The following is a 27,094-nucleotide window of genomic DNA, read 5'->3' on the forward strand; positions in this document are numbered from 1 at the left end:
GTATCCTTCTTCACACTCAAATACTTGTACTGAAACTGCATGTCCATTCTGATTTCTCTCTATGCTTTTAATTGTATTTAGTACATTTACTAGTATTATTTTTGAGTTATTTTCAGATTGGTATTTAATGTAGAAATCTCTTGGATGAAGTGTTATCTGTATCTGTTTATGCTGCTTACTTGATGACTATTTTTTTTAATTACATAGTGTACTTTTATGAGCATGTTCCATTTTTAGCAGGCTTTAAATCACATATTCATTATTGCATGGTCTAATCATGGACCTGTCAAACTGATGTAGTTCTACGTTTGAAGATGGTCCATAAACTACAGTTGCTGCGGGATGCAGATGCCATGAGTTAAGTGGAATAGCTGATGGTTAAGTTTCTTAAAACATTGTACTGGATACCTGCAACCCAGCCAGGTCCAATTCATCATAATCATCCATCATCCTTGATATTAGCTTATAAAATTCAAGATAATTCATAGCTAATGAAAATTGCGATTGTTCAAGTGTCTTTTTTTAAAAATAGGAATATATATTACTGATGTCTATTTTTTATTAAACTGTTCTGAAAGTTCATGGTTTTTGTAATATGCTGCTTTATGTTTGTTTTGAGACAAAAAGTGTCCCCCTCCGAACAAAAGGATTAGTCCAGCATTGGAATTGTTATTAAATTGTAAATTATATTTTTATGTAAATATCAGGTATGTTTTTATTGAATTTTAAATGTTCAGTGATGTAATGAATATTTTATATCTCCTTGAAATCTTGTGATTTCCTTCAGCACATAACTGGTCTCACTAAGAATGATGATAGACTACATTAATTTGAGTTGTTAGTACCAGTTGTTGTAAGCCAAAGAATGAATGTTTTTATTTTTATTGTTACCCAGGAAAATATGTGTGTTTTCATGTGTCATGAAAATAGCATGTCATATAGCATGCTATATAAGTGAGCATGCTATATCAAAAGAAAAGTACAAACTCAAAAGACTAAAAGTCTTATATGATATAAATTTTAATTTTGAAATATTATTTCATTATACTGTCAAAACAGTAAATACTGAAGATTTACAAGGATTAAAGCTAAGTGATAAATTGTGCCAAATCTCTGGAGAAATTGCAACCCAGAGTACTGAAATAAACTAAATTGTTGCTGACTAAAGCTTTATATTATATATACTATGTTATCTTTGAGAATTCCTTGAGAATCAGTGATTTGCTAGATTATTGGAGGAGAGATTACAGGACATAAAATCTACTGATTTTAACAAAGCATTTGATGATCCTCTGATTTTCAAGTTAGTTAAGGATGGGGTGGATGATATAAGAATTAGGTGATCCCAGTTTGAGTATCTATATCCAATTCTGGATATAGATTGTTTGATTAGCAGATTCTGACAAAGACTGATGACTGAGAGAATTCTGAAAATACAGGATGTTAGAGAAGATTGAAACTTGTTTGTTTTTCAGAATAGAAAAAAGGTTTTAAATCATGTTTAGTATTCTGGTCTTAAACTTTAAAATTTTTGCTTTAAATCTGTAAATCTGTAGCCCAGCAGCCCCTGACCTTTTGGGTGCCAGGGCCTGGTTTCATGAAGAGCGTTTTCCCCACAGATTGGGGAGGGTGTGGTTTCGCGCACTTCTTGGATCCCGTGCACTGATGGGCCTTCACTCAGTTACATGGCCCAGTTCTTGGCAGGCCACAGAGCAGTGCCAGTCCACAGACCGGGGGTTGGGAATCCCTGATGTAGACCATGTCCACATATCGGGTAGATGAATAGTGGATCAGTTAGACTGGACTGGAAGTAATTCACAGAAATTACTCCAGCCGCTATTCTGCTTAAAGTTCTTGTAATTCTTATCTAATGTGTTTGGAGTTTCTTACCAAGTTAATCAAGTCTGATTTAAATAAAGAAAATAAAATATGTATTTAAAGATACATGATTAGCATCAAAGCTAAGATTGCAGTTCTGCTTCAACTGTATATATTTTAATGATAGTGGCATAATCAACTGTCACATTAAAAATAACAAATCATGTTTATCATGCAGTTTTTTGCTTTGCAGTTGGCATTTGATGAGCACAGTAGAAATGGCCAGTCTGCCCTTAATATTTAGAAGAAGCAAAGTAATGATGTACCTGGACTGGAGCATATGATGCACACAAACAAGACCGGGTGTTTTTTTTGTCTGGTGTTGTCTTTGTCGAAACTCTGTTAGACTTTAATGTGTGAATTTTACCTGTTTCCTATCCTGTTTCCTATCCTGCATTTTACCTGTTTCCTATCCTAAAATGTTAAGCTCTTGCTGATTTTTTAAAAATGTATGATTTTTAAAAAGTCACTAGAGGATATAGACAGAGTCTGGGGCCACCTATGTGACCCTGCCCCTCAGATTACTACCCGCTTGAGAGCTAAATGAGAGCTAGATATAATGTGTAACCCACCAAAGTTTCTGGTGACTGAAAGTAGTCTTATAATAAGAATTATAAGATAACTGTTATTGTCACTTTTCTGTGTGCACAATGGTGCACATTAAAAGGAAATTCTGACGCGCACACACACACATATATGTGTATGTGTGTGTGTATATATATATTATATATGCGCGCACACACATACATACTCACACAAATACGTACACACATACATTATACAGACAAAATACATACATATTAATCATGGTCCATTTTGAATACATAGCAGAAAAAAAGAGTCTTGAGAGTTAACAAGTTGATATTATACAGTACAAAGCTATTACAGTTTACTATTAAACCATGCTGGGCTTTGTGCTTTAAAGGGAAAAATACATTGTACCATGTGAAATAGTTGGTTCTTCCATAGTTCTTCAAAGTACAGGCGGGCCTCGACTGATGACCACAATTGAGCCCAACATTTGTTGTTAAATGAGACATTTGTTTACTGAGTTTTGCTCCATTTTACAACTTTTCTTGTTGTCAAGTAAATCACAGTTGATAAGTTAGTCACCCGGTTGTTAAAAGAATCTGGCTTCCCCATTGACTTTGCTTGTCAGAAGGTCGCAAAAGAGGATCACATGACCTTGGGACACAGCAGCAGTCATAAGCATGAACCAGTTGCCAAGGATCTGAATTTTGATCATATGATCATGGGAATGCTACAAAGGTTGTAAATGTGAAAAATAGTCCTAAGTCCCTTTTTTTAAGTGCTGTTATAACTTTTAACAGTCACTAAATCAGGGGTGTCAAACTGGCAGCCTGCAGGTTGGATACATCATGTGCAAGCCACTCCCATTCCAGCTCCGCAAAGGAAGAAACATCACAAAATGTCACTAAATAAACTTGTTAAGTCAAGGATTACTTGTATTTGTGTCTTTTCCTATGATCGGAGGACTATCTTCTACAAGTACTGGAAGCCTTTGGAGTAAGCACCTGCAGATGTGCCCCATACACAGCAAAACACTTCCTTTGTTTTCAAATCAAAACCTCTACTTGCCCTGCAGTAACATATTTATACTTTGGGATTTAATAATTTAAAAAGCACTGACGGACCTTGTAGTAGTTTGCTTGATTAGACAGTAGAGAAACAAAAGTGGATCCTGTGCAAAACAAAGGCAAAAAACCTCAAACATAGGTAGTGGTGATGCTAAAACCATGAATACATCCTTGTTACTCTTGCTCTAGTTCAAAGAAAGAATTACAAGTATGCAGTCACACTATGGTTGCTAATTTTAGTCAATTACTGGAGGCCAGAAGCAATCTTTTTTCATGTAGTTGTTGATCTCCTTTTAATGAGCACTAAAGAGAAGTGAGTAGGAATGGTGACTCTTGTAATGACAGTGATAAGTATATAGCAGTGCTCCTGGCCATGATGTTTAGTACCAATAGTGATTTCTTTGGACTGAGACAAATGCATGTTTCATTGAATTATATTACTCCTATGTGGAGAGAAACTTCTTTTTCCTTTTCCTTGCCAAAGAAGCACTTCGTTGTAGTGCACTACATTACTCCGGTGTAAGGAGAAATTTGGGGTTTTTTTTGGCTGAGGCTACATAGCCTCCGTTGGCGCTTGTGATTTAATTGTATTGTGTTACTTTAGTGTGAGGAGAAAGTTGACTTTTAATTATGGTGACAGTTATCAAGATGCAGTTGCAGGTTTTTGCTAAAAAGTTTTATCAATTTTTTGCTCTTGATGAAATGGTTAATTAATGTTTTATTATGTCAAGAAGAATGATGGTTAGCAGAATCAATTGTAATTTTGTTACTAAAAAATTATAGTGGATAAATACAATATCTCATTCTGTCCTTTTTGGGGGGGAAAGTGGTTATTGTTTTTTCTTATTGGATCCCAGGTTATCTGATAGTGTAAACTGTCAGAATTTAAGAAAAAGCTTTAAAATAACTACTTTAAGTACTCCTAGTTTTCAGTCAGCTTTTGAAGAACAAAATTATTTCTTTGTACCTAGTCTGAGGTTGCTTCCAGGCAAAGTGTTTGTAGTCTTATCAGTCAAAAATATAGAAACTATTCTGTCTTTTGAAAAATTTCCTCTTGTGGGGGAGAAAGAGCAAAGAAATTAAGTGAAACGTGAGCATTACAAGTGGAAGAAGATATCAAAACTCCTGTAGTATTTAGGGAATAATACATGGGGATTAAATGATAAGAATCTTCTGCAGAAGCATAGCTCCAATCTGATCCAGAGGAATATTCACCTGTTCTTTTTCTATTGGCTTTTTTTGGGATAGAATTTTTTTAAATTAAACTCAGAAATCAGGAATACCATCAGGAGATGGTTGGTTGGTGGGATCAAAGAAGTTGAGATGGCATTTGCTCCATCTGTATGCATGTGGTAGATGCAATGCTTTATGCGCTAATGGCTGCTATTTTGATTTTTGGCCCCTCCCTGCAGCCCTTTCTGTGAGAAGAGTTGATAACAGAAGATTCTTTACATTTATTCATATACCATCTTCATTTGCTATAAATGCAAGAGGTTCCCTTCCCATTTTGTGACAAATAATATAATGAGCTCTCAGTTTTTAAAAGCTTCATTGCTTAGAATACAGAGGGTTTTGTACTTTTAAAATGTGGGATTAATTATTAATGAGAATGGGATTCATGCTTTTAGAATATTCACATTTTGAGTGAAAAATCAATTAATTATTACTATAAATCTCTGTGATTAGGCTGTCGTCCTATTGCTGGGAAATTGGTCGTTTAGTACCAGGAAATTGTCCATCTCCTTTTAGTCAGAATTCAGCTCTTGTTCTTTTTATACTATCAATGTGATGCATAATTGATAACCATCTATAATAATAACAATATTCTCCATGAAATTGTAATCCCGAAAAGCAGTAAATTTGTAATAGTCGTATCCCTGCCTTCCCATAAATGGTATTATATTGCATTTGTTAACTATTAATAGTATGTTGTTTCTGGAAGACTGAAGTTGTTTTTTCTTCTTCTGAAATATTGTGCTAAAGAAAACAATGAAGATTGTGGCTACCAGGGAGTGTGCTTTTCGACTTCTGAAAAACACAATGATTATATTGTGTCCTTTATAGCATTTTTAAGCCTTCTTGCTTGTGTTGTAAAAAAGAGCAAACAATACTATTCTGAAAAAGCCAATACAATAATACCAGTTACAAAAAAATCATATCCCTGAAAATGAACACAGTCCCTGCTAACATCAAAATATACCAGTGAATCAGAAGCTATCAGATAGAAATATAGACTGGGTGAAGTGTTTTATTTTACACACACAGAGCGCCTTTATTATTTTTACAAATAACAAAAGGCAGCAAACATGTCCAACACACCTTACTCCTATTTTTCCCACAACAACAACCCTGTAAGGTGGGTTGTGCTGAGAGAAAGTGACTGGCCCAGCTGGCTTTCATTGCTAAGGCTGAATTAGAACTCACAGTCACCTGTTTTCTAGCCTAGTGCCTTAATCACCATCAGTATCAGTGTCTAAATTGGTTTTGGTGCGTTGAGGCTTAACAAATGTAGATGGATTTCTTCAATATGATTGATAGGAAGATACATGAAATGTCATCCTCATTGCAGTCATTTGGAGCCTATCCATCAAAGATCCAACTGAATTGTTTATTTAATGATCTTAGTTGATTTAGTTACAGTGTAAAACACAAAAGACACCATACCTCGTCTAGCTTACTTTTTAAATCAGGAAAGGAGATCATGTTTTGTTTTTTCTTTAACGTCTAATAGATATAAGCCAATCCTATAGTGCAATTGCATCTTATTTTTAAGAGGTACGTAGAACAGTTCTAGTGAGCCATGGTATCCATCAGAAATATTGTACTAGTGTTTCTTCTGTTCCAATATTTAGTTCTCTTTAATTCACAAACAATATTTGATGCCTGTTAACCATGTTTAGTTTACATTGGATTATGGAACACTCTTAAAATACGCATAATATTTTGTAAGGATGTATCTTTTCTTTCACTGTTACTTTTTAGTACTTTGTGGTTACCTTTAATACTAATGGGTCTTTGCTAAGAAATTAAGTTTGCTATCAATTGATTTGTGAATTACAAATGTTTTTGATATTCAAATAAGGGAAGTTTGCCAAGCATATAGGATGTGTTATGTATGTGGGAATGACCTTGGAAGATAGGCTGAAGAGTTGCTACCGAGAGAATGATCAGAAGAAAGACACCTTAGGCCACAGCTGCACAGAAGGCAGAGATCTCAGGATAGATCTTCCCTAGGTTCTTGGGCTTTGACAGCAGGAGAATTATATTTTCAGACTTGGAAGATGAATGTCAGCCTTACCAGGTAGGCTAGATAAGAAACACAGCCAGATAAATTAATTCTAAATTATTGTAAAGCTACATGTCTGAAAGTGCAGTTCTCCCACCATCCATTTTATAGCCTGAGAATTAGGAAGACTCCCTCCCCTAAACCACACTATGCAGCTGTGAGTTATGCTGTCTCTTATCTGACCGCTGGCTTAGCAGCATTTTTTCCCCTCATTTCCCAAGGTCATTCTTTACATCCCATTACAGAAAGCAATGAAGAACAAGATGCAAGTAATGCACCTAAGGAATGCTCAGTAAATTGCTCTTCAACCTTATTAACTAGAATCAGGCATTAATTTTCAAAAAAACCTTTTCAGTTCTAAGCTCAATTTTTTTTTGGTTTTGGTGATAACACCTGTTATTTTTCTGGAGTTGAAATTAGAGAGGAGACTTATTTCAGCAAAATGACTGCTTGCCAATCTTTTTGCAAATATTAATTATAAAATGCTAAATACTTTTGTAATATAAATATCTAATTCAGTGATCAGGTACTGTATCAAATATGCAAGTATACACAACATTTAGGTCACATTTCTCTTGCTACTACTTTCTTGTCTTGGAAGCTATGTGTTTCACCGAATCACAGGTAAGATAGTTTTACCTAGTGAAATGTTAATGTGTTTGATATAGGATTGCTTGAAATCTGACAAGACCTTTTTTTCTTTGTTGTTTTAACTTTTCCAACTTGTCTGGTATAACACTTTAGATTTCCATTATCATCCCTGCCAAAAAACGCAGACAAGTACATGGAAGTTAGCTAAGATTGCCCATGGTATATAATAAAGTATGGTGTTAATTTAGAATATCCTATGAATATTGTTAGCCCCAAGGTGAAGTGAGCAGCAAACAATGAAATACATAAATATTATTTTTTAGTTCATTATATTTAAGTGTATTGTAGCTGCCCAACTCCAATGGCCTTTAAATCCCTCTATATGGTTGAAATAATTTTCAGAAACTGCATTCAAAAATCTTAAGAAATTTGTGTTGTGCATTTGAGTTTCTTGAAGAATATATCAAAAAAATACTTAACAAGTATAAAATGATATGAACTGGAAGCTACAAGAAAGACAAATTGAACAAAAGATAGTCCACTCCCAGGCTACCTGGGAATTATTATTTTTTTAATTTTTAAAAGATCCAAAATATCTGCTAATGAATTATTAAGTGGGAAAACACATTCAGTGTTCTAAAACTTCATCAAAGCTATAAAAATTACTTAGTTTCACATCCATTAGTATAGGCTGTAATTTTAACTGTAAGATGAAATGTAGTTAAGAATTTTCAAACCTGATCTCAGCTGGTGATGATGATGACGACGGTATATTCATTGCCAAGTCCAACTCTTGGCAATTCTATGGGCCAAGTCTCTCCACATCTTCCAATCTTGCACTATTTCTTTGAATTTTTCTCTGCTGTGGCTGGTGTCAGCTTTCACAGTGTCCAGCCACCGACTTCTTTGATGGCCTGGTTTCCTTTTTTGTCTGTTACAGGGTTTCTGGTTTGAGCAGGGGGTTGGACTAGAAGACCTCCAAGGTCTCGTCCAATTATGTTGTTCTGTTTTACTGCTAGCTCTTCCAAATATAATTGCTTTCTGCAGTGAATTTTCCCCTGCATGACATGGTCAAAGTAAGTGAGATGCAGTTTCGTGATTTTTGCCTTCTAGCGACATGTCTGGTGTTATGCACTCCAGTACTTGCTTGTTTGTCACCTTTGCTGTCCAAGGAGGTGACATGATTGCTATGTTTATTGCTTTCTTGTCACCAGTAGAGAAGTGTTCTATCATTACTTAAGCTTTTTTTAAAAAAAGAAAAGAAAAGAAATACTGCTTTGTCTAGCCAGCATGCCTAGTGTCTGCAGTTTCACATCCATGCTTTAACCAGGTCCAACAGTATACACCTTCAAATCCTAGAAAAGATCTACATGCTGCCATCTGCAGTTACAGCCAATTATAGGTTAACTGAGTAAATCACAGCCACAAGTTTCAGTAGATGCAAATAAGACTTCAATATAAAAATGATCTTACAAAGAAGTATGTATTTTGGTAGCAAAAGTGCTTATATTCAATAGGTTATCTAGATACTATGAATATAATGAAGAAGAAAAGAGGCCTTCTTTCATCTGTTCTGTCTCTAATATTCAGGAGTTCAGGACATGTGTTCAGTTGTATGTTTTTTTCCAACTGAAATCTTTCATAAGAGAAATAAAATCTTTATATGTATAGGAAGATGTAACTGTTACAGTAATTCTGCTTCTTTCAAAAAATAAATTTCTGTACCTGTTTGCACTTTGTTGGGTTCAACACTGATGGCTTATGGATTATGTGTGTGCATATGTGGGGTTCTTGTTCCGGATTCATTTCTCTCTATCCATGTGGCAATGTATTTTATAAAACAATATTTGCTAGCATTAGACCTTAATTTGGTGATCAGCAGTGTAGGACACTAGCCAAGTATTAATGAGGTGCTTCCAGATTCCATTTTTTAGATACATAAAATCCAAAACCACACAGAGAGAGTGTCGCAGGTCGTATTTTGAGATTATATGGGTATGTATGGGTAGTAAGTATGCAAAATCCCATGAAGGCATCAAAAGTCCCAAACAATTCAATTTCTAGTTACGTAGCTCCAGGGCTAAAAGCACTGAAGATACATCACATAAACAGAAGTTGCACCTGGAGACGTTTTCAGTGTAGATTTATTGTTTTACCAAGGGCCAACTATCTACAACTCTGTTCTTGTTTCAGGATTCAAAGTGACGTTATGCACTTGGACTACTGTGAATTTCCATAAGTTCTCGTGGGATTGCTTTATCCTTTGATTCAGAAAGTAGTGCAAAACTAAAACACAGTAGCGCAATGGCACTTGTGGACAAACATAAAGTCAAGAGACAGCGATTGGACAGAATTTGTGAAGGTAAGCCTTGATGTAACTTGTTTCTAATGAAATATTCCTAACATCTACAGAATATTTTCCACTCATTTAAGTTATGTTGAACTGGATAGAAAGTAAGTGCAGCAAGCATGGTTTTATTAAACAACAACAGATGAATAGAGTGCTTCATCCCAGTTACATCTTTGCATTTAATAGCTGCATTAGTTAGTGTAATTAATGTATGCTCTCTCATTCTCTCCCATGCATGCACATTTTTTTTATCTGAAAGGAAGAAAGTCTTGAATTTAAGATGACAAATCTCAAAAAGGAAGAGTAGACAGAGACATATTTTAATAATGGACAAATATTCTGGACTTCCTCACTTTGTCATTGTACTGTTGCCAGCTCAAACTCTACCAGATCCCCTTCAATAGATCTACCTGTGATAAACTTATATAGCCAAATATAAATATCTTTTAGAAACCACTTTCTAAAAAAGGGCAGGACGAGGACAAAATAATAAATTCATATTAATTAAATTAATGTGCTGATTAAACTTAATTGCCTGTAAAATAAGGTACTTCATTTATAAAATTTATTGACACTTGAGTTGCATGTACCAGCCATTTCTTATAAACAGAATACTCCTCTGTACAGGAGTATGCGGTACACAGCTCCCTTTTCTTTTCTTTTTCAAGTAGAAATAACAATGACAAAAAAAAGAACAATAAAGATGGATTTGGACTAACAGGAGGTTGGCATGACTGCCAAGGAAGGGATAGAAAGAGAAAGTAAAGGGATATGCTATATAGAGATGAGCAACAGAAGGCTCTACTTGAAGAGAGAAAAAAGGAGAAGTCCTATTTAGGAATCACAGTCTGCAGAAATATATGTAGGGATTTTAGTGGGCATGGAATAATGAAATGAGCATTTTGCCATTAAGAGGCAAGCTCCACCTTCATTGTACATGTGTTGCAATGCTGCATGGCTGTACAAAAAGGATGGACCTTGCATTGTGACAATGCAATGTACATTCAGATATCTTGACCAAAGCATTAGATTCTGTGGATATCTCTGCACAAGGGTTACATTAACAGGATAAGCAGCCTCACAATTAGTGACTGAATTTCAGGATAATCTTCAAAAGTATTCATGATTTTTAACAGCAGTGTCTTTGGCCATGTGTCAATATCTCTGTCAATAGCTAATGTCTCTCAATATCCAATTTCTCTTCTTTTTCTTACATCTTCCTCTGTTCATTTCACGGATGGTTATTTGGGGACCAACTCCTCATTTGCTGTTGGGTAAACAGGCTATGTAATTTTTCACAAAGACTAGCAAGCAATACCTGGGAAAAACATTGTACTTGTTTTGTGCAGTGTTAATTTTAGCATTACTCCAGGGATAAGCTAATAACTGCATTTGGTTTAGCCTTCTGAAAATCTGAATCTCTTTACATAAATTGGTTTGAAAACACAGAGCATCAACTCTCAACTCCACAATTACAATAGTGACTCCATAGTCATGGCATTTGAGAATCTCTGTCTGCCTTTAACTGCTCAAAATCTTACTATGTTATTAAAATTGCAATATATTGTCCTATATGCCCCAAATCTAAGAATCTTGTCAAGAAAGAACTAAATCTCACCACAAAGGGATCGTTTAAATATTGCATATATGTTTAAGTACCGTATAATTGTCTCATGAAGATAATTTGGGTGGGTTTTTTTCCCCATTCACTGGAGCTGCTACAAATGGATATTATCCCCTCAGGATTCAGGACTATGAATATAAGTTTCAAATCCCAAAGAGTACAGTAGGACATGTGTTGTTGATTTTATACAAAAATGGATGCCATTGTGCATTCAGATGTTTATGCTGCTTTTCACTGTAGCTGTTTTTCAATATGTGCCATAGCTGGTCTTAAAGGGATAGAGTTCCTGCTTATTCTTTCTTTCACCCATTCATTTAATTTAAAAGTTCCTCTCCGGTTTCAATTATGTGATACTGGGCACTCACACAGTTAGGAACAGCAAGGAAGAGAATAAAAATAAAACAACAAGAATATATTGAATCAAATTAAAACTATAAAAATATTCAGCAGCAGAAGTGCAATTCATGTATCACAAGTGATGCAGGCTCCATACTACAGTCAGATACCCAAGCATAATATCAAACCCTGACCTCAGAACCTTTTCAAAGGCCAGCAGAATTGGGGCCAATCTAATCCCTATGGTAAATGATGTTCCAAAGGAGAGGTACCATGGCAGAAAAGAATCTCTTCCTTTGCCCCATCAGGTAACATCTCTTAATATATGGAATCCATAACATGCCTCTTCTGCTGGACCTCATGGGATGGGCAGATGTAACCAGGGAGATGCAATCCCACAAATAACCCAGGCCATGTCTTGTATGACTTTATAGGTCATTACCAACATCTTGAATTGATCTCAGAAGCAGAGTGGTAAGCAGTGCAGCTTGTAGAGCAAGGATATAACATGCACTGATCAAGATGTGCACATAACTACCCACACTGCTGCATTTTTCACTAGTTGCAGCTTCCAGATGTTCTTAAGGGACACCCCCCTAGTATTGTGGGTTACAATAATCAATTTGTGAAGTGACCAAGGCATCAACGTCTTAGTTGGATAATATCTCAAGCTTCCAGTTGAAGTTTTTCTGGTATGTTTTTTGCCAAGGGGAATTCTTGTTACCCTTCCTGTAGACTCTAAACAATCTCCACCCATTGCTTTTAACAGTTATGAACTGTATAACCATCAGAATGTAGTGAAGTGAAGGATTGTTTGCCACATGTGGGCCACTTCATTGACACCAATATAACTTATGAAGCAATAAAGGGAAATGCATCTCAAACTCATAGCCAGGGTGTGTGTGTGTGTTGGGTTCAGAAGCAGGGGGAGTGAGGTCTTTGTTTCATCGTGTAATACAGAAAAATGTAAAAGTCATTGCATCTGTCAGTTTAATTAACCCAGTCAAAAGTGGGTTAATCTTCTCCAGAGCAGAGTGAAAGTATGCATCCTTTGTAATCTCCAAAAGAAATGCTGACAACTGCCAGAACGATATGGCACAAGAGAGAAAGAGCTGGGCTCTTCTCATCAAAATGCCATAAATATGCAGGTGTAGTGCTCTATCTCATCTCTAAAGCAGACTTTGAACCTGACTTAAAAGGATTCTATCAGGCAGCTGTAGATTTTTCAAAAGCCATCCTTCCAGTTTGAAGTTTGCTATCAGATGTGGTTGCTAAGTATACAAGAAACTTACAAGGATCAGAGGACAACCCTACTAACAGAACATTAGCCACAATTGAAGTTTAGATTATTTTATTCTGAACAATGGATTTTCGAGTCTTTCTCTTTTGTGTTTTTTTTCAACTACAAAAAATACTTTTTCTCCATCTCCTGTAATAGTGTTGTTTACATAAAGCGAGAAAGACATTCGTTGTCTTTTGCAACTTGAATTTCTAAACGCATTTGCTGCTGTCATACACCATCCAACATGTTTTTAGAACGGCTATTAAATGGCAGCTTATGATCACATGCAGTTAATAAGTACTTTAAGGGTGTATTTTCTCTAGCTAAGGTTCATAGGATTTCCCATTCATCTCAAACATTTCTGCGGGCTGATTTTCTCAAATGGTGATGACTGCATAACTGTAGAAAGAAGGGTTTTTTAAATATGATGTAATGTATATGAATGATTTAAAGTATAATGTAGAATAATTGTAATGGGAGAGATAAGAAAAACACTCATAATCGAGTTACTTCTAAATATTAGAATGGGTTACAACAAGTTAATATAGTGAATCTGAGTATCTTATACAGTATTTAATGTTCCACTTTTAATATTTAGTATATTTTGTACTATACCAGGAGAAAAATGTCTTTTTGTATTATTACAAGAATCAGAATTCATATCATAAAACAATGTCCACAGAGGATTTAGCAATAATCTGGGAGATAGGATCAGCATTTCCTATATCAGCTAAAACAAAAATGCGACAACCAATGACTTTGTTGCTTAGTGTTCTTATCCTACTAGAAAAGAACATGATTTTTGCATGGAAAGTACTATTAAAAAATATTAAGATTTAGATATTGGGATAAGCAAATACTGATTCTACTATTTCAAGTAGTGGAGACAAACTCTGGAGATAAAGTGAATTTCTACCGAAGTATTGCCATTTAGAAGGCTATAAATGATCATAAATAGGGCATTCTGCTTGACCTGACCAAATTTAATCAGAAGCCTTAAATTACCTTTCACCACATTGACTATTCTGGCAAATTATAGTGTATGTTATTAGTTTCCAGCCATGAAAGAAAGGATGGAAAATTACCTATTTCTATACAACCTCTTGTGATTGTAATAGTTAGATAATATCTTGGACTTTTGGGTCACTGTCCTGTAATTATCTCTGGAATTTTTCTACATTGTCTCTGGATCCTAAATAGAAAATAATGTAAATATATCAGGAAGTAGCACTATGGAGTTATACCTGTTGTCAGACAGTGCTCCATTCAAAATCCAAGAAAGAAATACTTAGACTCTTTTAATTAGAGAAAAGATATCTTTTACTGGAAATGAAGTGGTAGCAACAATAGAATTCTGAATCTGAGGAATTAGGCACGTAAATCGCATATACAAAGTGATGGAAATGTTCCCACCCTCAACAGTTCAGATGATTCTTCCAATTACAAGTTGTGGATATGATCATGTGGACATCTTCAGGTGGTGATGAAGCTTCTGTCCATTGACCTTGGCATACTTTGATAAAAGTTTGCAGTTGCGCAGAGGAAAGAAGGCTAAGCAAGAAATAGAAACCTAAGCAGGAATGTACTCCCCCCCCCCTCATTTTATACAATCCTAGATTGTAACACCTCCAGCTCGCTTCCCAGACTTTTCCCCCCTCCTCCCCCCATTACTTATGACAGCCGAAAGATGCAAAGCAATAGTAGAAGATCTTGAAGGCTGACACCTGTCTTCTGCTACACAAGGTAGTTGCTGTGAGAATGAAGGCCATAGCAGCTAACTCAGTAATAGTTAAGCCACTTAAACTCTGTTCCTGGCTGAGGTATCGCTAAACACTGAATAGCTGAGGGAATATCTGAATAAGCTAGCAAAGTCTTCAGAATTTGTGGCTGATTCTTTCATACCATCAGTTGTGGAACTACTAATTCTTGGCATCATTTGCAGAAGTATGTTTAATCACTGGGAAGTGGATCACCATTCTAGAGCCAGTCTAGCATCCATTTTTTTCCCTTCCAATAAGATAATTCTGAGAATTGCTAGCATAGAATCTGATTGAAAATGAGGAAAGGAGGGCCATGTCCTTGGCTTCTACAAATGAGAACTTATGTCATAGAAGAAAAATATTGTTAAGCTCTCAAATTTTCCTTTTAGTCAGGAAATGGTCCCCATTGGCTCCCAACTCTATAGCCAATTATACACAATGTCTTTAATGCTCAAATATTTTGTTACTACTAAAGACCATACTTATGAAAGTGGCACACATCCTAGGGATGATATTTACAACCATAAATCATGGACTCCATGGACTTAACTTTAATCACAGCTCCTGAAATCATCTTCTCCCTCATACATGATCACATTGTCTATGGAATTCCCAAGTGTAAATCAAAAGTAACTGAGGTGGTTGATACAAACATCTTGTAGATAAACATTTCCCAAGTATTTCACAGATTTCAACCTGTCAAACTTGGAAGCACAACTTCAAAACATATCTCTACAAGAGTTGCGATAAAAGTTCATGCTCCATATTTGACCAACAGCAACTAAATACATTACAATGCTACAGCAAGAGATAGCATAGTCAGATACACATAAACAGAATATTGACAGGAATATGCATAAATTAGCAGTGTACTCTTGTTCTGGGACTTCAAAGAAAATCTACTTATTTTATGAGTGGGGTGTAATCTATCTTTCATTGATTTGATGGAGTAAACTAAGCACTCATTTAGAATATGTAGCCTGATTGGCTGAGCCAATAGCATCTGCTCCAGATGTAGATTGAACTGGATGATTAGTTGCCAATTATAATCAGTTATTTTAATGAAAAAATAAGTTAGCTTTATTTTTAAATTCACTGTATTGAAAAGAGAACATTCTTTAGAAAAATTGGACTACTTTACAAAATAAAACCAATTTAGAGATGGTTAATACATTTTGTCAGTATGTTTCATATTCATGGAAAGTACAACAATTATTGTTAAAATTTAGATAAAGAAGGGAATGGATTGTTCTTGGAGAATGGACTAGCTGAAGAAATTATGTAAATTACTTTTATTTATTCTATTATTATTTCAAGTCGTGAAAACAAGCTTTCAGAGTAGTTTCTGCCAAAGTATTGCCATATAGAAAGAATATTCCCTAAATAATCATTAGTAGGCATTCTACTTAAACTGTTCAAATTTAATCAGAAACCTTAAATTACTTTCCCACTTTGACAAATCATAGCTGTATTTTATTAGTTTCCATCCATGGCATCCTTATTGTAATTATATAAAAGATACATTAGAATGAATTAGTGTCTGTCACAATAGCACTGTCTTGTAATTTTATTGTAGACCAGCTTTAAATCTGCACACACTAATCTAGCCAGAAAAAAGTAAGATTTCATTTTAATTTTGTATGATAGTTTTTAATAAACAAAACACTACAGTTCATCTATATTTTCTATTGTATTGAAGAAATAATAAAGGTATTGTTTTTAGACAGTTTTTACATGTAGTTCTCCACTTACAACAGTTCATTTAGTGATCGTTCTAATTTACAGCGGCACTGAAAAAATTGACTTATGACTATTTTTCACACATGACTGTTGCAGCACGTGATTCAGATGCTTAGAAACTGATTCATATTTATGACTGTTGCTGGTCATGTGATTATCTTTTGGGACCTTCTGACAAGCAAATGAGGAAGCCAGATTCACTTAACAACCATGTTACTAACTTAATAACTGCAGTGATTCACTTAAGAAGTGTGGCAAGAAAGGTCGTAAAATGGGGCAAAATTCACTTAAATGTCTCAGCTACAGAAATTTTGGGCTCAGTTGTGTCATAAGTTGAAGACTACTTGTACTATATCAAGGATATGGTAATCCTCGTCCACATTCTGAAATTTATTTAATTTACTTTGTTGATATTTTTAAATGGTTGTTTTGATCAAATGTTCACCAAGATTTGCCAAGATGAAATTTCTTTGTTGGTTTACAGTGTGAATGTGTGTTCTACATCAAAATTGAAATAATGAAAATTTAACATGTGGGGGTGTGTAGGAAAGACTCTGTTCTTGTAAAAGCAAGGCTTTTTGCCCTCTTTCTGTGACCTCTTCTTGAACCTTTATATTATAAATTCCAAATTAAATCTCTGCAGATTCCTTTCTTGGATGATGAAGGGATTGGAGAATTATGAGGACAATGTAATAATTGGAGTGGTTAGTTTAAAACTGGTTTCTCTTTTTTGTTACTTTTCTCTCTTTCATTCCCCAGTAATGTAAGACATTGATATTGTACTGATGCCTAGCTTGTTTTAAGCATGATTGATTTATATACTTCGTTATCTTGCTTCTTGAGATCAGCACACCTGTGCCTATTTAATGTCTCCATAGCAGTTTGTTGTGGATTTGCATTTCATCAGGGTGGATTAAGATTGAATTGACACGAAGCTCCCATACTTTTCACCATCTCTCCTTTTCTTGCCAGGGAATTTTCTTTTCTCAAGGTATAATTTTAAATAAAATGTATGTCTTGTGATGCATAAAGCCTGCCTATGTGTGTTTGTATGTAAAATAGCATGTAGTGGTTGTGATCTGTGGTAGAAAATATACTAAGATGTGTGTAGGGACTGATGCATTTTCATCCATCAGACTAAAATAGTGTCACATGGAACAAAAGCTTTAGAGTTTTATTTAGCCTTTAATCCTCACACAGTGTTTGTGTATTTGTCCATGTGAGCTAGCCATTGCAGGCAGGAAGGGATAAATCTGGATTAAGCAGAGCAACTCCTTTCTGCATCTGAATTATACAGAAAAGATCTTTCCATTCTATTTATTTTGAGCTAGGCTGAGTTACTGTTAGACGTTTCTTGTTTTGTGACTAAAGTTTCGAAGAATAAATAATTCAGGCATCACTTTGAAATAGTAAACCACCTGCTGGACTATTTCCTGAAGCCCAGAAGGATTCAGATATAGGCTTCTGGTGTTTTTTTTTTTTTTTTTAATTTGTTTAACTGAAGATTTTACAGGAGAGCTTTCCTGTCCTTCTTAAAAGCTAAATATTGCTGAATGCCAGTTCCAAGCAGACATATTGGCCGCTCTCAGAGCTGGGATGCTGCAGGATGGGACGAAGGCTCCTGGGAGAACAACGCTTCACTTGAATGCCAGAGACCTCCAGGGAGAAGGAATTCACTAACCTATGGTGGTGAGGGATTTTGGTGTGAGCAGCCAAGCTGTAAACCATATGATATCATCTTGCAAGGAGGTACGGACTTAAAACAAGATTTGTATCGATATCCGGAGCCACATTTTACACAGAGTTCCTTTTGGAGAGGTTCCATTCCTGATTTTACGTATTACGACAGACAGCCTGCGATGTCCACACGGAGTTCCTTGCCACCTCAGGATTACTACAATGATCCTTCTTTAGCTACTAGATCACCTAGAGATTCATGCTACTATAGAGATCACATGACTAACAGACCTTTATCGAATTATGGCATGCCTGGTGGTAGATTGGCTTGGGACCAGATGCAAGTACGGTCACCTGTACCACATGAAGGCAGCCATGTATACAGAGATCCTGTGATCAAGATGGTTCCTGAAGCACAGAGGATTCGGAATAGAGATCCTTCTCTAACAAGGTATGGTGTTGAACCCCCTACATCTAGATGCAGGGGAGAACCTTCTGTATTTCCTTATCGACAAGCTTATAATGATGTAGTAGAGAGATCTGTAGATTCTGCAGGCAGTAAACAAAATGCTCCAACATGTTTGGTAGTGGATCCAAATTCAGCTGCAGCCCCTGATGGAAATGTAATGCTGCCTGCCACTTCTGTAAACCGTGGTCATGGACCAGTCAGAGACAATTTTAGTACAAAAGTCCCTTATGATGGCTATGAAGCTACAATGACACCTTCCCAAATGCAGATGCCCTCATCTTTTCCAGGACAGGACATTAAAAGGAATGTGGATCCAGAATATTTAGCAATGATGCGTTCTGAAGGCATATCAGAAAGCACTCTCAATGTGTTGCTGCAGCAAGGATTTGATTCTCCAGGCTTACTAGCAATGATGGAAGACAATGACATAAAATCGGTGGCTCCAAATCTAGGGCAGGCAAAAGTGCTTTCTCGAATTGTTCATACCTACAAAGTAGAAATGCAGCTCCAGAGGCAGTCGAGGAAAAATACTGCCATTCGTTCCAGAAACAGATCAAATAGTTTTAGTCACCGAAGCGAATTGCTCCAGAATGAGTATGGGTCCCACCCTTTCACCAACCCTGTGGTGGATGGTGTAGCAGCATATCAGTCACCAACTGCTTCAATGCAACCACCATCTCCAAGAATAGCTGAAGTAACTCGCCGTCCATCTAGTGCCCCAACACATCTTTTGGAAACTGCAACAGGGTTTTCTCCTCAAGTCACTCCTTTTCTTCCCAGTTCTGGATATAGTGCTCTGGGCCCATATAATATGCATATTCGTCAAGCAACTGGCTATTCTGTCCCTTCTGCGATTCCTATGAATACACCGCAAACAAAACCACATCCAAATTCCAAAATAGCTTATTCCACCACATACACTGTACCCATGGAACTGATGAAAAGAAATCCACTATCCTCTCTTGCTCACAGCCCTCAAAACAGTCCTCAGGTTCTTCAAAAGCAAGGAGTCCAAATGGAATCCAATCTCGCTCCAATGGGACCGAGTTTTCCAGGGCATCATTCTCCATGTCAGAAATCTACAAGGCGTACAGGTCCACCTGTCATCGTCTCCACCATGACATCTCCTGAACCAAGTAACTTTTTAAAAATATATTGCTTTGTTGAATTCATAAGGATTGTTATATTAATGCTTTAAAAAACACCAGTGTTTTAATGAGGTTGGAACAAATGTATAACCTGTTGCATCAAGATGAGCATTAATCTATAATATACATACTTAATGCACACTCTTCTATATAGTAACTGCAATGTTGGAAGTCATTGTTAAGTTTCAGTTTAAGTGTTAAAAATATTTTATTGCAAATATGTCATGAATCTTGCCTTTTTTCTTTCTTGCAGTGTTTGTAAGACACTGCAAGTAAGGATTGCCAAGTGTCAGGATAATTTGCCTTCTACCTTTAGTTTTGAGTGATTTTGTTTAATTACTATGAGCTCAAGGATATTTCTAAGGAATTGATAAGGGTTCCATGAGAATATTTATTAAGTTTTCCATGCTGTGATCCTAGGTCTTGTTTAGCCAGTGTTCTTCCTTTCTAAAATAATCTTTCCTAAACAAAACTTTGTTGATTTCGGTTGGAAATATCCACCACTATAGAAGTCATTAACAAAATAAATCTGTATACATCTAATTCCAAGCGCCAATTGTCAGAATGCTTGACGTGTTAAAGAAGAGTACATGACCTGATAACTTTCTAAGGTTGATGAAGCTGAACAAATTACTATCCCTTTGCAAAGGAGCAGATTCTTAAGTAAGACGCATTCTGTAAATCCCAATAAAAGCTGTAACAGTCACTGAAATTGTAGGAATCAAAGTTAAAAAATGTATTTCCTCCATTCAGAGGACAGCCTGGCAAAAATTAGTTTGTGCCTGGGCTGTATACTTTACACATCTTGGGAGTGGGTGGGATAGGGGGAAATCCTTCTGAATTAAGTGGGGTTCACATTAAGTTCCAACAATTAATTAGCATGGAGCCTTGAAAAAAATATTTTGCTTCTTTTCCCTAAATAAATAATAAAGAAAAATACGAGCACCATCAGACCCAGAAATGTATTTGAATCCCACTGATTTTAGTGATGTATCTTTTAACACTCTTTTACTGTATTTAAAAGTACTCACTTTGAGCTGAATTGTGTCCCCACTATATCAGTAGTATTAAAATAATGCCTCTTTTTGTAAAGCAGCTTTATTTCAACAAGTCAACCAATACAATTAACAAAAGGCAGGCTTACTGCCTCTTCTATTTTAAAATATAAATTGTCCAAGTTCCATTTTTGGAAATAATACATATACAATAACTTAAATAATTGAGAGCACTGTATTTAAGTATATATTATAAATCAATTTAGCTTCTATTCTTTACAATTAAATAATAAGAAAAAAGTTGTTTTGAGAAATGTAGCACTGTAACATTAATACCGCTTATTTTGGTAGAATGAAAACTTCTGATTAGGATTGAAATGAAAACAGCTGGGTCTCACTGCAGTTTTCTGAAGGATGTTCAAGAATTATTTTTGTAAAATTGTGTGCATATGAAGACATTTTTCAATTTGTGAGCGGAAGTTTGTTTGTTTGCTTTAAAGAAGATCAATACAGAGTCAAATAGCCAGTGACTTTTTTTTTGTAATTATTTAGTGCAGTCTTAAACAATGAAAATAAAACAAAAATTAAACATCTCCCAATATAGTCCTACTCTAACTAATAACATCTTCCAGCATCAGGTAGATATTTTTGCACAGAATTTTTGTATTCTTTGAATGGTGGCAAATATTTATGGCATACACGATGGAAATGATTTCTCCATATCTTCTCTGCTCTGAAAACAAAAGGCCCTAATTTAATACTAAAGGTATATATATATATATATATATATCTTAGAATAATTTGCCGCCTTTCTTCTTATTAAACTATGCAATCCATCTTTATGTGGTGGGGTAGACAATGGCTCTCTTTGTTTTTGAAACGATTTGCCTGCTAGAAGACAATATGGACAGTACAGTTCGATGTGGATCAACATCCTTCTTGAGGCAAACATTCTTTCTCTACAACCAATTCATTTGCATGAGGATGACATTTGTTGCTCCAGTAATTTCATCTGATAATGGCCAGCTTGCAAAGCGGATCTCAAAACATATTCCTTAATTATGCGTTGCTAAGCAACGAGAGGGTTTGGTCATAATCACAGAAAGATTATCTTTCTATTGAAGTCACTGAAAAGGTTTAGCTGAAGTAGGACCTTCAGCTAAAATTTGTCACTGTTCTTGTTTTGTTCTGCTTTGCTTTTCATCTAAAACAATGAACAAAGGTATTTCCCCCCTCTTCTTAAAATGTATATTTTATTGCTTAAGCAATAGTCTATTATGAAATAGGTGAAATGAGAATTCTAGGATCATTTAATTATGAAGAAGTGTATGTGTTGATACAAATCCAATCTTAACCAATATAATTAAATAGTAATTTGTTACATACAATGCATGTAAATACAATCACATATTTAAACTGACTGGTCAAGGGTAAAGCATTCATATTTTGTGATACATTTTCTTAAAGGGATATGGTTATAAACACCCATGATTTTTTTACCCATACACTTAATAATCTCTATTGACTTTAGAGGGGGGGCTTGCTTCTAAGTAAACATGATTAAGATTACATTGCTAATAAGCATTGATGCTTGCTATTAAATTTCAGTAATTCTTCTTTGACTACTGTTATATAAAGAACTATAGATTGATTGTCTAATTGCAATATATGAACCTGGATATATAAATATTTTAATATTGTTGTTTTAATTTTTAATTGGTATCTAAATTACACTTAAGTAGTACAAGGGAGTAAGCTCCATTAAACATATAACACTTACTTATGAGTTAAGAAAGCATGGCATAGTTATAATAAAATGTAGTTGATTGGATTCAGAATACTGATTCCAGAACAAACTAGCATCCCAGAAGAGACTCTTCTGAAGAAACAGGAAGAAAAAAATGTCCTTTCCAAACTTGTTCTTGAGCAATTACTAAACTACTGGTGGACACAAGTTGTTATAAAATGAAGATTAGCAAAAAAAAATATTATGAATTCTAACTTATAATATTTACAAAGAATGGTAAAAATTAAAAAAACTAAAGGACTTTTGACATGGGAAATCAACAGATGGTTGGGAATAGGTAGGAAATGGGAAAAAAAACAAAGAAAAACATGGCATTAATCTGGACAAGTTCATTTACATATAATTTTTTTTACAGATATCAAGATTTCCTGAATCATTTTGTACCTAAGTGATTGAAACTCAATGTTGTGGAACATATAATTTTGAAAATGATTTTACTTGCATTTCTAAATTCAAAACAAATGCCAAAATGGCAAACAATTAAACAACAATTTCCAATAAACCAATTTATGCTTTAAGGTTATTCCTTTCTTATGTACATTGCTATGGGTATTATTATTGTAAAGAGTGAGATAAGAATAAACAATGCCATGTTGTTCCCATATTATACGGTATCATTTCCCAATTTTATTAAAACTGTAGGCAGTTTAAAGGTCATAAATGTTTTAATATTCCATGAGTGGCATCTGTGGCTTGTTTACTGTTGTCAAGACCTTGGCAGCCAACTTTAACTTAACCAGAAACAATCTCCTTCAATATTTACTGAATATTTAACAAAATTTACTGAAAGTAAAGGTGCAAAGTTACAGAGATCTCAGCAGGTAGATTGCTTTCACTTTGAAATCCAATTTATTTCTTGGTTGAAAAAACAGAGGCTTTTTTCAGTTTTAAGGTTGTTCCTGTCTTATCCAGCTATCATAAAAAGAAACCAGGGCAAACTTTGTATGTAATAGTAGGACACAGCTGTTCTTTGGTTTTATAGCCTCATTTGCAATATTATTTTAATTTGGCCGTTATTTCATTGTCTCATATTAGGTTTCATCTCAGTTCTCCTGATGACTTTCTCGTGATTCAGAAACATTAGAAATATAGTGAATATAATGGAATATAGTGAAGTTGGCACTTTTCAAATGTTGATTGATTGATTGATCCTGATCATCCAGACTGCAAATACTGCAACCCTAGGTTGTTGTGGTGTAAATCTATGTTTATTCTCTGTGGCTAAAGGGAAGCATTGATTCCCCTCTTACGTTCCTCTCAGCCTTGGAAATTGACTGATTTGTTTTGGAAAACTCTCGGGCTAAAAAAAAAGCCCACAAAAGAAAGCAGCATGGCTAAGTTGGATGGCATAAATAGGAGATGCTTTAGATCCCAAAATGTCAACTCTCACATTCTGTTCCCCCTATTCAATTCTTGGGCTGATCTTGCTTGAAAATATTACAGAAACATTGATGATGTTTGCCTGAATCCATTCTGCTAGCGTTATCAATAACAAGACATTAAAAAATCACAATGCCTTTAATGTTGGAGGAGAGAAAAATTGTCTTTGAATTGCCTTGCCCGTGACTTAACTACAAATGAAATAAAAAAGGATAAGACCTATGTATATGAGAGTGTCAATGAATTTTATGTTATTAAATTATTAAATTATCTCTATGAAACTAAGACTAAGAAAACCAGGCCAATATTATTTTCATTTCTCTCCTCAAAAACAAAATTAGGTGATGCTGAGAGATCCATTACAAAACATTCCTTGCCATTGCTCCATATTGTCTAACTGCTTTACTTCTCTCTTCTCTAATTGCTGTATACCTTCATACCTGACCTTCCTGTTTCACCTGTTCCATCAGCAAAAAAATGGTGGGAGATCTTGAATCTCTCAGCTAAATAGTCTTATCATGTAAAAAATACCCAGTGCAAATTATCCTAGCAGATAATTTAGTAATGATCTCGCAAGCATGGCAAATTGGAATTTTCTGGTCCTTTGCAGAAACTAGTGATTCCAAAGAACTATATGATTTTCAAGTATAATGAGGAACAGTTTTCATTGCAATTGCTGTTGCTTGAAAGTTCTGAGCAAGTAGATAGAAAGAGTTTGAAATGTCCACATGTATTTGTGATCCTTTTTGAAAAGGCAAGTGATTTTGGTTCATTTCACTAAAAGTTTGCCGTTTCCAAACTAGAAAGATCTCTGGCCTTAATTCTCAAACTCTGCTACATTTCTAATGAGGATTGCTTGGATACTGATTCCTTTGCCAAGTAATTCTCTCTGAAAATGTAAAAGATTAACCTTACTAACCCATCACTGATAACTGTTTTAATGCTTTCATTCCAAGCTTACAGCTGCCACAATTTCAGGCTTCGGCTGAAAAACAATATAAAAGTGTCAGGATAGTCATGAACTTAGACTAAAATAATTTTATGCCATGAACCACAGAAGGAATTTACAACATTTGGCAATCCCACTAGTAGATTCTGCCTTTAAAACTGCCTTGAGTATCTTTGGAATGGGAGGAGAGATACCATTTTTAAAAAGAATAATCTTCAAGTTTCCCAAAATTTACAAAACTAGATTAGTTAAAGATGACAACAAAAGCTTTTGTTCTCTCATATAGTATGCCACGGAAAAATAGAGGGAATGGGAAAAATTGGATCTCAAATGTTACCACAATTCAGTCATAATCACTATTACCAATCCGGTGTTGTCCAGACATGTTGGAATATTTTAATTAAATTATTACATTATATGTTTTAATTAAACATACCTGAAGAACCCTAAATTGGGTTAAACATATCTTAATTAATTAATGGTCTAAAATAGAGTGTTTTTTTTTCTAGATTAAAGGTTGCATCGGGTCTTTAAGGGGCATGGTGGAAATTTCCAGCCACTAAAGAGAAGGAACAGAAATGAACTAAATTTTATGTCATTTCATTTACACCTAAATATAATGTGTTATACATTAATAAATCAATAATATTTATCTTTGGGCACATTAAAACAGTATGAATAAGTAATAACATCAATCTTTCATAGCAAGGTTACAGAAATTTCCTGAAGCCTTGAGAAAGCTCAGGTTGTACATCTTTGATTTAAATTATTAGACTGCACTTACAGATTGTAATCAAGTAAGTCTAAGCAGATTTAAGTAACACTGACTAAATGTATTGATGATTGGAAACTCCTTATTGGTTGACCTTTTGTGATAAATTAAAAAATTGTTATGATAAATGCCTTGAAGAGTAGAATGAAAATAATATATTACGTAGAAAATGTAACCAATGCTGTAAGAAGTTATAACTGCAATCATTTCTTTATGATTATTTTCCCTTTTCTTTTATTTCTCTGCATCTTTGTCTTTTCTATTTTCTTCCTTCTCACCTTTTTTTCATTCTAAATATTAGTTTTTGTTGTTTTGTATTAAAATTATAATATTTTTTTTTAAAAAAAGCCAAAATCTTCCTCGGCTTACTTCTTCTCAAACTTTCCTTCTTTTGTGTGAATTCTCCCAGTCCTTCTCTTAGAGCTACAGCATTGCCTTACATCTCTTCTGGCACTAATCAAGCTTAATCTTTGGCAGCCTAGTTTTGAATCCAAATGAAAAACTAGATATCTTTGGTTTATACTGACTATTATTAGTCTTGATATAGGCATAACAGAGTGTCATCTTAATTTTACCAAGAAAATGTATGACAAAATAAGTAGGGAAGAAGGAAGACCCAAATCAGCCTATGGCTTAATACAAAACTCTTAGCAGGGTTCAGAGAAGGCATATTATGTCTATATTAGGTTTTGGAGTGTTATTTAATTTTCACATTGTCCTGACAGCATAACCCATAGGAACCTCTTGTTCATCTAGATATGGGATTATGTTTGCTATATCCTAAAGCAGAAAAGTGGGAAATGACAATACAGGTTTCGTTAAAAAATTCAAATGTAATTGGGTTTTTACCATTTACAAAGGCTGCTAGTGTTGTGAACAAAAAATATGCACAATTTCATCTTTACAAAAAATGAATTTTAGAAACATAACAAATGTCAGCTCCTTGGATTACTTATTTTATCTTCTGGGTGTAAAACGGCTTCACAAATACGAATAGCAATACATATAGAATGTATGTAACACTTAGGAAAACTACTAAAAGAGCAAAATACTTCTTTGTCACTAGTTATCAACTTTTTCTTGACTGGAGGTTTTTGTAATATATAGGATATAAATAGGATGTTGCTGAGAGGTGATGAATTATACTAGTGATCTGTCATTAAATCATGGAAGTGGGAGGTTGACTCCCATCCTGCTTTCGTTTTAACAGACTTGGCAATTAATTATTAACTCTAATTCTTCACAGATATTTTCATACAAATCAAAGGCAAACAGTTGTTCAAATTCCACATATTCTTCCATTAATTTCTCCATTCTCCACTGAGCCGAAGGGAGAATCCAGGATGGGAGAATCTAGTCTCATAGCTCTGCAGACCGAGTTGAAAAACTGAGGACACACCCCCTAGTAACAGTCCGCAGTTCTTCACTCGGTCTCAGCGTGTTCATAACTAG

The 27,094-nt window shown here is 35.0% G+C and overlaps 1 protein-coding gene across 5 annotated transcripts in view; it reads left to right on the forward strand.

The window, feature by feature from the left end:
* The window catches only part of CTBP2 (C-terminal binding protein 2), a 240,015-nt gene that overhangs the window by 150,854 nt on the left and 62,067 nt on the right, over nucleotides 1-27,094 (forward strand). For 3 of the 5 annotated variants that reach the window (XM_087964336.1, XM_087964340.1, XM_087964337.1), the window contains one exon: nucleotides 9,547-9,715. In XM_087964336.1, coding sequence (XP_087820462.1) covers nucleotides 9,658-9,715 — 58 coding nt within the window. In that variant the 5' untranslated portion in view covers nucleotides 9,547-9,657. Of the gene's footprint in view, nucleotides 1-9,546; nucleotides 9,716-17,906; nucleotides 19,728-27,094 lie in introns of those variants that run through there. The other 2 variants (XM_087964335.1, XM_026668962.2) reach the window with 2 other exon arrangements.

This window comes from Notechis scutatus, chromosome 4 (assembly GCF_049901735.1).
Source record: "Notechis scutatus isolate UNSWTSFEM ecotype Mainland chromosome 4, rNotScu1.2, whole genome shotgun sequence".
NCBI lineage: Eukaryota > Metazoa > Chordata > Lepidosauria > Squamata > Elapidae > Notechis > Notechis scutatus.